Source organism: Stomoxys calcitrans, chromosome 4 (genome assembly GCF_963082655.1).
Source record: "Stomoxys calcitrans chromosome 4, idStoCalc2.1, whole genome shotgun sequence".
In the NCBI taxonomy this organism is placed as follows: Eukaryota; Metazoa; Arthropoda; class Insecta; order Diptera; family Muscidae; genus Stomoxys; species Stomoxys calcitrans.
The window spans coordinates 116,216,208-116,230,043 of NC_081555.1; the positions used below are offsets into that span (position 1 = coordinate 116,216,208).

A 13,836-nucleotide genomic window follows, 5' to 3' on the forward strand; every position below is an offset into this window, starting at 1 on the left:
CATACAATGTCCCGTACACAAGAAAGGAGACAAGAAGGAATGTGCCAACTACAGAAGAATAAGTCTCCTCCCCATCGCATACAAGATACTCTCGAGCGTACTGTGTGAAAGATTGAAACCTAAAGTCAGTGAGATAATTGAGCCCTATCAATGCGGCCTTAGACCTGGTAAATCCACCCTATACCAGATATTCACACTGCGGCAAATCCTGGAAAAGATCCGAGAAGGATAAATCAACCGCAACCACCTCTTTGTTGACTACAAAGCCGCTTTCGATACCATTTTACTTTCAAAGGTATTTCAATCCCTGCAAAATTAATAAGCCTCTGCAGGATGACACTTGCTTATACGCGTTCCTCAGTAAGAATATGAAAGAATCTCTCCAAACCATTCAATACCAAACGAGGTTTCAGACAAGGAGTGTGATCTCTTTAATATCCTGCTGGAGAATTTTATACGAGATGCAGATGTGAATAGATATGGCACACTAATCACAGGAGAACACATGCTACTTGCCTATGCCGACGACATCGACATCATAGGTCATTCACCGGAAGTAGTAACTGCAGCCTTTGAGAGAATCGAAAGAGAGGCAGTCAAAATGAGTTTGGAAGTAAATGGAGATAAGACGAAATGGATGGTTTTAACTCCCAAGTCAGCAACTTTGTCTACCTCGGCACCGCCGTGACCAAAACGAATGACACCAGTTTTAAGATAAAGCGAATAATAATACTGGCAAACAGATGCTACTTTGGATTAAATAAGCAGTTTAGAAACAAGGCCACCTCTCAACAGACGAAGATTACACTGTACAAGACATTGATACTACCCGTGTTGTTGTATGGTTCTGAGGCATGGGCACATGTGAAAACAGTTGAGACAGCGCTTGGAGTGTTTGAGAGAAAGATTCTTCGTAAGATATATGGACCAGTTTGCGTTAATGGAGTATATAGGCGTCGTATGCACCACGAGTTGTATGACGATGATAGCATAGTTACAAGTATCAAAATAGAACGGCTGCGTTGGCTAGGTCATGTTGTCAGAATGGACGTAGAAGTTCCAGCAAAGAAGTCTTTTGAAGGCAAACACCGTGGTACACGAAAACCGGGACGACCAAAAGTCCGATGGCAAGATCAAGTGGTAGGAGATATTTGGTGTCAGATTATAAAATGAGCCCAGAAGATCGAGGCGCTTGGAACGCTTTTCTACGTTCTACTAGTGAAACAAATGTTCTGTCATAGCCAACTAAAGTAAATTAAAAGTAGCTTGACACGGTTTGTTTCATTTGTGGAATATATTTTTTGGTTGTGTGAACATTGTACCTTTCAAATTTATCTTGTGGACAAATATGTGCCTATTCCTATGCCATATTGTTGTTAAAATTTTATGATCTTGTTTACAAGTCGTTTTGTTTTTTTTTCCAAAACAAGAAGATTCCGCGATATGCAGACCTAAATCCTTTTATGTTTGTTTGTCACATTTCATATGCGAATTATTGTTTGTTATCGCCATCACGATGCCGCTATTGTTTTGTCATACCTGATTAAAGAACGTGCACATGCGCACATTGACGAATACAAGCCTCTCTCTGGGTGGTTTTCTATTTAGGTAGTTTAAATATGGTTAATCTGTTTGTTTGTATTCTGTTAAAAATAAAAATGCTTGCTTCTACCGCGATTTATAGTTTTGAAAATAATGTTAGGTATGAGAGAGTTTTTGGGATCTTTAAAAGTATGAACAAAAATTTACGAGAATTAAAAAAAAGAACTTAGTTGGTTCCGTTAAAAAAACATAAAAAGTTTTTTTTGTGTAATCTGATTTTTAGAATCATAACCCAATATAGACGAATTCATTCAAATATCGGGGAAACCTAACGTTTTAAAATTTCTTCTAAAGACAAGACAAGACAATAGCCGGAGATCACATACAATGCTTTCTATTCAAAAAATAGCTTAGCAAAGACTTAATAAAAAAAGGCAAATGTGTGTTGTTATTCAAAACACTTTGACTGGCATGGCGGATCGCGATTTCTGATATGCCTCATCAACACCTTTGTCAAATTGAATAAGTTGCCCTACATATCGGAATAGTGGAAAGTAAGGCCTTCTTCTCTCTTATTGCGTTAAAGAGAGTTAGAGGGCTTATTAAGCCCTGCTTCAAAACAAATGCGTGCTCTATACCGTACTCAATAGTCATTGGATATGTAGGACATCTTATTCGCTTTGACAAAGGTGTTGATGAAGATACATGACGTATCCGAAATCGCGATCTACCACGCCAGTCAAAGTGTTTTGACTAACAAAACACATTTGTCCAACTTTTATAAGTTTTTGCTATGCTATTATTTGAATAGAAAGCATTGAAGATCATCTCGAGTTGGAATATGTTCGAAAAATCACGAAAAGATTTTTATGAAATTAAAAAAAAAAGTTTACCAAATTTATTCTAAAGACAAAGTTTCTATGAACATTTTTTCTAAAGGCAAAATTTTAATGAAATTTTTCTTAAGGCAAAACTTCAATTAATATTTTTCTAATAAGCACAGCATTTGTCGGAGGTTGTTGGGGAAATTTTATCTGAGTCGGAAATCCTATGGGCCATGAAAAGTTTCAATTCCTTTAAATCGCCAGGTCCTGATAATTTTACAAAGGTTGGACTGCAAGCTGTGTCCGGCAGACTGGCTCCTTGGCTAAGGGAGATATAGTCTGCTTGTATCAGCATGTCGTATATACCTGTGAAATAGAGGGACACAATAGTAATTTTCATTTCAAAAGTAGGGAAACCGCACCACACGAAGGCGAGAGATCTCCGTCCTATTATTCTGCCATCTTTCATGCTGTAGACTCTGAGAGTGACTGATAGAAACATATTTGCGGACAAAGATCCCTGGAGATCGCCTGTCTCGGCAACAGCTTGCATATAGTTAGGGCAAGTCCACTAAAACAGCCCTTTACGACCAAGTCAGCTGCAACGAAGACTCTCTCTCTGTCAAGAAATATACAATAGTGGCGTTACTTGACATTGAGTGTGCTTTCAATAATGCCAAAACCAACGTCAATCATGAAGTAGCTGGAGTTTCTAGGCATCGACACTACTGCAAGAAACTTTATTAACAACTATTGGGTTGCCCAAAAAGTAATTGCGGATTTTTTAAAAGATAGTAAATGCATTTTTAATAAAACTTAGAATGAACTTTAATCAAATATACTTTTTTTACACTTTTTTTCTAAAGCAAGCTAAAAGTAACAGCTGATAACTGACAGAAGAAAGAATGCAATTACAGAGTCACAAGCTGTGAAAAAATTTGTCAACGCCGACTATATGAAAAATCTGCAATAACTTTTTGGACAACCCAATAATTTACAAAAGAAAATTTTCTGGAAGCTTTTCTTCGACCAGGTCGCCATTAACGCTATAATGGCGCCACCAAGATGAAAATGTTTCTCTCAAAAACCCATGTCCAAACTGAAGTGTTAATGACGACATGGGAATGAGAGCAGAAACAACAAAGGACATGTTGAGGCTTTTGATAAAAACGAATTTTCCACATGAAAAGACGGGACTCACACCGGAATAATGAGGTTGATCGAAGGCATATCTTTAACGAATTTATGGTAAAGGAAGCCTTGAGGAGCTTCAAACCATTTTAGTCACCCAGATCTGATGGAATATTTCCGGCGTTACTACAGAAGGAGCCCAACTATCTGGCGCCCCACTTGGCCACTATTTTCACAGGCCGCCGATGACTTGCACATACGTGAAAGCCTTGCAGGAGGCAAGGGTGGTATTTATACCCAAAACCGTCTTCATTTCGACCATACCCCAATTTTCAAAAACGCCAGATTTCGGAGATGGGTGCACCGATTTAAGAGAAATTTTGAAATTTTGTTTCCCACCTTGTGATACCGAAAAATACTAAATTGGTATAGAATTTTGGGACCAAATAACCAGGGGGTACGCCCCATCCCAAAACCCACCCGGGCGGACATGTTTACCGATTGGGACAATATGGGTATCAAATGAAAGGTATTTAAGAGTAGAATGGCACCCTTGGTGTCGGGGGGTACCCCACACCAAAAAACTCCACCCAACAGGACACTTTCACCGCTTTGGGCAATATGGGTATCAAATAAAAGGTATTTAAAAGTAGAGTACAAATCTGACATAAAAATGTATCCCTTGGTGTCTGGGGGGCCTCCTCACCCCGCACAAACACACCAGCAGGACATCTGAACCGGTTGGGACAATATGCATATAAAATGGAAGGTATTTAAAAGTATAGTAAAAAGTGTCTCCGGGCCCTCTTCAACACAAAAAACCCCCTAAAACGGGCATGAATGCCCAACGTCACAAAATGGCTATAAAATGAAAGTTCTTTGAGAGTTGACTACGAATCTGATCTACACATTTGGGACAGAGTTTTGGACCGGCCCACCCAATGTATACTTATCAATAGGACTTGTGGTTCGATCGGGATAATATGGGAATTTAACGAAAGGTCTATGACAGTAGAGTTCGAATATTATGTTGATATAAGGTTTCAAGTTTCTGGGTCACATCCTGCCGTTCAGCCGGACATGCAGAGTCTGTGACCGGCCAACCCACTAAATATCCTTCAATAGGACGTGTAGTTCGTTCAGGATAATATGGGAATTTAACGAAAGGTCTATGACAGTAGAGCTCGAATATTATGTTGATATAAGGTTTCAGGTTTCTGGGTCACTTCCTGCGGTTCTGACGTTCAGCCGGACATGTAGATCTCGACATCAAATAAATTGTCTTTTGGGTCTTAGGGTCGGGGGAACCGACCCTCTCCTCCCTATAAAAACAACACCAAACTGTTATGTAGGACGACCGAGAAAATATAACATTCAAATGCCGCCATTCCCCCTTCCTACCCAAAAAAAAGGAAATTAAAAATAATAAATGAAGGCCGATCAGGCTTGAATAGGATAGCAATAAAAGGTCTTTGATATGAGAGAACACTTTTTACCCTCAAATTGGGATAGACACAGGAGGACCTGCGGATCTTTAAAAATGTGGATGTAGATAACCAATACAAAAAAATTAATTAGTGTGGATCTGAACGAGACCCGTAGTCCTGAATATCTTGATTGCCAGCTTCAAAATGCTTGACATTATGGGGCTCAAACAAAATCGTGTTCTAGCACGATGCTGATATCGTTTCAGGTTTAGCCCCTAAAACTTTTCAAACCAGGCATGTTTGTCTACCATGGCAATAAGGGGCTAAAATGATAAGTATGTTGAGACTCAGTGTTTGGGGGCAGTGTCACCCCATAAACTCCCCTTAAACCAATTACAATTGCGGTTAAAATAAAACGAATTTAACAGTAGAGCACGATGCTGATGTCCCACCCTACATACCTCTCAAACTGTACATATTTGTGGATTATGGCAAAAAGGGGCTCAAATCTGATATCTGTTTTATGACCAAGTGTCTCAGGGACGAATGATCTAATAAACCCCCCAGAACCACACAAGTATGCCGACTATAGCAATATATAGCTCAAATGTTGGTTTTTGTGTGAGTATGAATCTGATATCCACTTTCGGGGCAAAGGGTTTGGCTACTCCAATCCACCACCAAAACCAAAAGAATGAAGTAGATCTAACATCCAAACTTTAATGGGCGAACCTTCCCCTTACCCTTTTTTTCAAAAACGCCGGATCTCGGAGATGGGTGGGGCGATTAACGCGAAATTTGGGATGATATCCACTATTGGAGTAACATCTGAAAGGCCGTAACAGCACCCCCAACAGGACTTTTTTCCCGACCATGCCAATATAGGGCTCAGATACAATAATAGAGTAAAATAAGACGCAGAGGAGCGGACCTTGTCCAGCTAGTTTTTTATATAAAGGGGCTTTATAAATAAATTTAAGTGAAATCGGCAATAAATCTCCTATATCTGGGGTTAAATCCCTATATCAGCAAATAGGTCTATATGGCAGCTACATCTAAATATGATCACATATCGTGCTTATTCAGTTAGGATATCGAGGGGCCTAGTACAACACACCATTCCAACTTTTAAATAAATCGGATAATACATGGGCCTTTCGCTTAAAACCCTAAATAGCCAAATTAGTCTATATGGCAAGTGCAAAATTGCCATGAACATTCCATTAAGTAACAGGCGGCAACATCTCACATATCAATGAGTGCTGTCCGATTCAAGTTTAAGCTCAATGATTAGGGGCCTCATTTTTATAGCCGAGTCCGAGCGGCGTGCCGCAATGCGACACCCTTTGGGGAGAAGTTTTTACATGGCATGTTAAATGTCGCCAGCATTGTCACCAGGCATTGACAATTTTTTCAGATGTTCTTGCCAGGATTGTAACCTCTGTGCCACAGTGGTCTATATGGCAACTGCATCAAATTTTGTAAACCGATTTGACCCATTTTCAATCCTCAAACATCATTAGGAAGGGGGTATAAAAATAATGTTAAGGGGGTATAAAATTAATGTACCCATCTTTGGTTTAAGCAGTTGACTGTATGAAAACGGTCTAAAAATCCACACGCTCATATGCCAAACGCATATTCCTCATGTGAAATTCCCGTAAGTGAAACATGTCGCGTCAACAAGTAATCTACCAACATGTCTAAGCATAAATTCGCTTGTTTTTGAAAAAAACAACGTCATAAATCAGAGACACATTTCGATGGTTATCATCAAATGTGCGGATGTGCTAATGTATGTTCACGTGTAGGTAACTAAGTGACCCCATGGTTAAAGAGAGAATTCATTCAGGTATCTGTTCTGCTTGGTAGGTAGGACATCATCACTTCTGCCAAGGGTATAAAACCAAAAATCGCGAATGGAAAATCAAACACATCAGAAAACGCAATCAACTGAAGTACAACGTCAACAGTGAACAGTTGCAATAATGGAAAACTTCACCTCAAATATCACCATAGGATCACCGATGTCCCATGGTCATTTCCTTCAGCAAGTTTGCACATCTTTGGGTCAGGATTTGCTGCCCATGCAAGCACTGAATACCACCATACTATCGCCCTACGTAAATCCGCAAAACATCGATTGCTTGGTTAAAATGGAAATGGAACGCATTCGGGAAACGTGCGCCCGCAAAGAGGAACAGTATGTTGAACAAATGTTAGTCGAGAATCCCATTACAATTGAAAGACGTCCTAATGGCCAACAGACACCACCGCCACCAACCAAAATACAACAACAATATGCAGAAACATCACTTTACTATCATCGATATGACGCGGAAAGTAGCTTGAAGGCTTCAAGAGATGACAACGGCAATGACAAAGCTCCTTTATTGCCTTTGGATCAGCAGCAATTGTTGCTGCAACAACAACGTGCAGAGGCTTGTCGTCGTTCCCGCTACAACAACAAAATCCGGAAAGCCAAATCGAAATATCGCCATAAATACATGTCCCAAAAGTTGGTGCAGAGCTCTCAAATGTTTGATTGTATTCAGGATCTCATTGCCCAAGCCGAAAGTCATTTGCTTGCCCAAGGACTAAGCAAAGAAAAACTACAGCAGTTGCGTTCCAATTATGGCATGAACAAAAATAAAGCACTGAGTCAATAGATTGGTTCATAGGAAGTGCCCGGTATTGTTTGACACAAGTGACTTGGCCATACCATACACGTACACATTGAGATTGCATCATTGCAAAATGCTGTAGTTTTATTTATTTTATTTTTAATGACCCTGAATGTTATTTAGTTTGTTAAATGTCAAGAACATGTACATACATACTAATTATAAAAATTAATTTAATTTATTTAATAAAAAGTAGTTTGCTTAAGTTAAAAAAATTTAAAAATATATACATTATTTTATCTTATGAAGCACGAAGAACTTTTTGTTTTATGAGAAACAATATGAAGTTTAAGAATATTGTGGTCTAATCGGGGTTTCCATTGAATTTTCTTTCGATCATCTTGAAAGTTTGCACAGACGTCTTTTTAGACTAAAGACGAAGCCTATTGAAATTGGAATAAATCGATTCTGGGGCCTAATTCTCGCATCTATTACCGAGCGAGTTTTTGTTCGATGGTTTAAGATCGTAATTTGTCAAAAATTTATCGATTTCGGGGAAGAAAAAATCGATCTGCCGAGCATATTTTGCCATCTTAATGGTAAAGAAAGTAAATTGTGATTGTTTAAAAAGTTATTCCTCTACTTACTTTAATTGGCTATGACAGAACATTAGTTCCACTAGCCGAACGTAGAATAGCCTTCCAAGCGCCTCGATCTTTTGCGCTCATTCTAAAATCTCTGACACTAAGTTTCGAGGTGTCTCCCACCACTTGATCTTTCCATCGGGTTTTTGGTCTTCCCGGTTTGCGTATACCACCGTGTTTGCCTTCAAAAGACTTCTTTGCGAGAGCTTCTTCATCCAATCTGACAATATGACCCAGCCAACGCAGCCGTTATATTTTGATACTTGTAACTATGCTATCGTTGTCATACAGCTCATACAGTTCGTGGTTTATACGACGCCTATATTCTCCATTAACGTAAACTGGTCCATATATTTTACGAAGAATCTTTCTCTCAAATACTCCTAGCACTGCTTCATCTGCTTTCATGCCTCCGAACCGTACAACAACACCGGTAGTATCAGTGTCTTGTATAGTGTAATCTTCGTCTGTCGAGAGGTGGCCTGTTTACTTAATCCAAAGTAGCATCATGTCATTCGTTTCGGTTACGGAGGTGCCGATGTCCATTTTGTTTATCTGCTCGGTTGTACAAGACGTTTTGGGAGTTGAATCTCCATTTACTGTCAGACCCATTTTCACCGATTCCTTCGATTCTTTCAAAGGCTACACTTACTACTTCCGGTGGCTGACCTATGATGTCGATGTCGTCGGCATAGGCGAGTGTCATATCTATTCACATCTGCATCTCGTATAAACTTCTCCAGCATTATATTAAAGAGATCACACGATCGGCTGTATCCTTGCCTGAAACCTCGTTTGGTATTGAATATTTCGGAGAGATTCTTTCCTATTCTTACTGAGGAACGCGTATCAGCATGTGTCATCCTGCAGAGTCTTATTAATTTTGCAGGGATACCAAACTCAGACATGGCTTCAAATACCTTTGCACGTAAAGGGGTTTCGAAAGCGGCTTTGTAGTCTACAAAGAGATGGTAGGTGTTGACTTGTCCTTCTCGGGTTTCCTAACTACCATGTTTTTTGCTACGGCCAAATTAATGCCTCGTGTTATGACAGTTATAGTATAGTTCGTCACCGTTTGGTGTTGTAGTGACGCCATTCCCAGTCTATTGCACTTCCTGTAAGGCGATAATATCTGCCTTGTACTTCTCTAATACATCCACCAGTGCGTATACTGCACCTTCTCTATAGAGACTGCGGACATTTCAGATGTAGATCCGCAAATCATGGTCCTTTTTTCGTTTGCGTGGGTCGTCAACGTTGGGGGGTCCGTTTTTACTATTCCTTTGTTTCTCTTAGTAGTTCTCATAGTTTTCCGGGGGCGGGATACTGGGCCAGAGCCCCAACCGCATGAGTTTTGTGGGATTGCCCATGAAAAATCGAATTGAAACTACATTCATTTCGACTTTTCTCCGACTTATTGACTTTTTTCGACATTTCGGAATTTTTTCGACTTTTTTCGGTTTTTCAACTTTTCCACTTTTTTTACAAAAAGTCAATTAGTTGAAAGTCGTATTTTTTGAATCCCTAGGTCACCCAAAAACGGCAGTTGTGCCGAAGAACATTGAGGCACCCTTGGGAATTTTTCCCACCACCCAGATTTAGATATAACTCCCATATATAGCTTTCATCCGATGTGGCCTTTTCAGTCTTCAGTATTCACACTTTTGGTGCAATCTTTACAAAATTTAGCATGCAATGTTTCATGTGACTTCTTAATACGTGTGCAAAATTTCATCAAAATCGGGTCAGATTTAGAAATAGCTCCCATATATATCTTTTATCCGATTAAGGCTATAGAAGCAACAATTTAGAGCCGATCTTTTCCAGATATGACATGAAGGGCTTTTTGTGATATCCCAATATATGTGCTAAATTTCATCAAAATCGGATCGATTTAGATATATCTGTCATATATATCTTTCATCCGATTTGGCCTTTTAAGGCTCTGGCCCTTTAAGGCTCTAGATTTAGATATATCGATTGGCCTTTTAAGGCTCTAGTAGTCACAGATCACAAAATTTAACACGAGATGTTTTATTTGACGTCCCAATACCTGTGCAAAATTTCATTAAAATCGGATCAGAAATTTTGCAAGAGATGTTTTATTTAAGTTCCAATAGGATTGCAAAATTTCATGAAAATGGTTCAAATTTAGTTATAGGTTCCATATCTTTTATCCAAAATGGTCTTTGGTTCGAACTTTATAAAATTTAGTGTGCGGTGTTTTATTTAACGTCCTAGCACGTATATATATATATATATATATATATATATATATATATATATCTCCGATATATCTCTCATCCTGCCATAGTGACCGATCTCTCGATTTTAAGTCTTGGCTGCATAAAAGGTGCATTCATAGGAGCAGGATGTCGAAGGCCCTAACTCAACTCTTTGTCCCAAATTTCGGCGAAATCGGACAATGAATGCGACTTTTATGGGCCCAAAACCTTAAATCGAGAGATCGGTCTATATGGCAGCTATATCCAAATCTGGACTGATCTGGGCCAAATTGCAGATCAGTCCAAATTTCGGCGACATCAGGTAACAAATGCGCCTTTTATGGGCCCAAAACCTTAAATCGAGAGATTTGTCTATATGGCAGCTATATTCAAATGTGGACTGATCTGGGCCAAATTGAAGAATGATGTCGAAGGCACTTACACAACTAATTGTCTCAAATTTAGGCGAAATCGGACAATGAATGCGTTTTTTATGGGCTCAAGACCCTAAATCGACAGATCGGTCTTTATGGCAGCGATATTCAAATCTGGACCGATCTGGGCCAAAGATGTCGAATGGCTCACTGTTCCAAGTTTCGGCGACACCGTGTAATGAATGCGCCTTTTATGGGCGCAAAACCTTATATCGAGAGATCGGTCTATACGAAGGCTATATCAAGATATAGTCCGATGTAGCCTATTTTCGAACTTAACCTGCATATGGACAAAAAAGGAATCTATGCAAAGTTTCGGCTCAATATCTCTATTACTAAAGACTGTAGCGTGATTTCAAAAGACAGACGGACTTTATAGGGTCGGAAATGGATATTACGATGTGTCGCAAACGGACTGACAAAATGAATATACCCCCATCATTCGGGGGTATAAAAAGTTTACGTCAATGGCGTGCGTGAACTTATTATCCAAGATCGTCAAGCGACATGCCGTGAGATAAAGGCATCCTTGGGTATTTCTTCCACCAGTTTACATTCGATATTGGATGAGCGCCTTGCAGTTAAACTGGTTTGTTCTCGTTGGACTCCGCACAATTTGGCAATCGCTCAAAAAATGTTCGAGTCGATGAGTGCGAAGAAATGTTGAAAAATACAATTGACGGTGATTTTAGTCTCCATCATTATTTATGACTTTGTCTGATAACAGCTACACATGTATTTTCCATTAAATATTCTTAAATCATTTTCCTAATGGAAAACCCAATGTGCAAATTTGAATGGCCGACAGCGTTATAATTGAAGGTTGTCGGGCCAATAAGAAAAAAAAAAATACCTAACATAACTAAACAATTAATAACTATGGCAGATGGAATACCGGCTAAATTAGTGTTCATTGATACCTGGGTTGTTTGCATTTGGATAGAGGATAGATACAGGTAGTAATGGTAGCTTTGATACTATGCTATGTACGCTTACAGTATAAAAGGCAAAAATGCAAAGACGTAGCCAGGCATTTCAATTGCGCCATTCGCAGCATATACACCTCCTTTTTAAAAACCTCATTTTGGGAAAACTACTGAATCATACAAAATATGGCAAACATATCGACCTCGACTACAACTGGCCTCCTAATGCAAGAAGTCTATACATGCGTATCGCAAAACTTCTCTCTTCATAGTCTCAGTAATATGGAGATTCCAGACTACATCAATCCTCGGAATATCAACGAAATGGTCAGCATGGAAATGAAACGCATTCAGATGAATTGTGCACAGAAACAGCAACAATATGTTGAACAAATGCTAATGGAAAATCCTATTCCATTTGAACGGCGAACCACGGCTGCAACAAGGGAAATTAACAGTCAATTGTCAGCAGATCAATTGCAAATCCTACAACAACGCTCGGAGGCATGTCGTCGTTCGCGTTATAACAGCAAAATTCGAAAAGCCAAAGCAAAATATCGCCACAAATACATGACTCAGAAATTATTGCAAAGTTCTAAAATGTTTAATTGCATTCAGGATTTAATTGGCCAGGCTGAAAGTCAATTATTGGCTCTGGGACTTGGCATGGAGAAACTGCAGCAGTTACGTAAAACGTATGGCATGGATATGACCGTGGAATGTACCACAAATTTGGAGCACCAGCTTAAAATGGAATAGTTTTTAGTAATGATTTTAGTTTAATTGTTATAATATTGACCAATCATTGTTATTTAGTTTTAAGTCCTTATAAGGAAAAATAACAAATAAAAACGAAGTTAGTTTAAAACAAGTGAAAGCGTACTAAATTCGGCGGTATGAATTGAGATCGAGGGGGCTTTTAACAATGTGCGGACCGATACACTGATCCAATGACAGTGTATGGCAAGTAGAGTGTAGACCCGGTCCTAAGAGACTGGATAAAACATATGCTGAGGAACAGGTGGATAAATTGTGTGTCCTATGACATAAATATAAGGGAGAAAGTGGCACAAGGCACGCCACAGGGGGGCATTTTATCGCCACTTCTATGGGTGACCACTATAAATGATCTAAGTCGGATGCTGACTGAGGAGGGATTTGAACATCAGACGATTTTATAATACTTCACAAAGGGTAAGAATCCGAACCACCTGCAGAAGGGCCGAAAGGGTGTCTCAATGTTAACCCAGGTGTCTCAATGTTAACCCAGAAAAGACCAAAATCTGCCCATTCACGAGGAATACGAAGGTGAGCCAATTTGAAGCACCACGTTTCCTCAATAGAAAAAATCGATATCTGACAAGGTCAAATACTTAAGTGTGATCTTCGACAGAAAACTGAATTGGAAGTGTCACATTCAGGAGCGTACTGAGAAGGCTCACAGATGTTGGGCACTATGTAGACGGGCCGTAGGCTCGAAATGGGACCAGAATCCGAGGATAGTCCACTGGCTCTACAGGAGGCCAATACTTACCTACGCCTCAGTAGTTTGGTAGACTGCTATGGAGAAAAAGTTCAACATAAAGACCATACAACAGATTCAGAGAACATGTTGTCTTGGCATAGGCGGAGCGATGAGAACAACGCATAGGAGACTATTCTAGATATCCGACCATTGACATATGGATTAAGTGTGAGGCAGCCACTGCGGCTATGAGACTTAAGGCGATGAGAGAATGGATTGAGGATGGGAGCGGCTTATGCCATCGCGGAATAATCGAGGGGACGATAGGAACCCTGGAAGGAAGCGAAGAGGTTTCTGATCAGATACCCGAGATGAACCATGAGGTCGAGTGCGAAGCACATCTGTCAGCGGCACAGCCTTGGATTGACGGAACCCTAGTATTGCCATCTGGAAGATCATGTTACACGGATGGATCAAAGCTGGGGACAGAGTGGGCCTGGGGGTTTACATTAAGGACCCAGGGGACTGACATCTGTTTTAGACTGCCTGACCATAATGCGGTCCTGCAAGCGGTAATACGTGCGATCACGGACA

General features: G+C 39.8%; 1 protein-coding gene across 1 annotated transcript; it reads left to right on the top strand.

Moving 5' to 3' along the window:
• The first annotated feature begins 12,059 nt into the window (after positions 1-12,059).
• Positions 12,060-12,536, top strand: LOC106089876 (protein sisterless A-like). The gene has a single exon (XM_013255866.2). The coding sequence runs from the start codon at positions 12,060-12,062 to the stop codon at positions 12,534-12,536; it is 477 nt and encodes a 158-aa protein (XP_013111320.2).
• Positions 12,537-13,836: the final 1,300 nt, after the last annotated feature.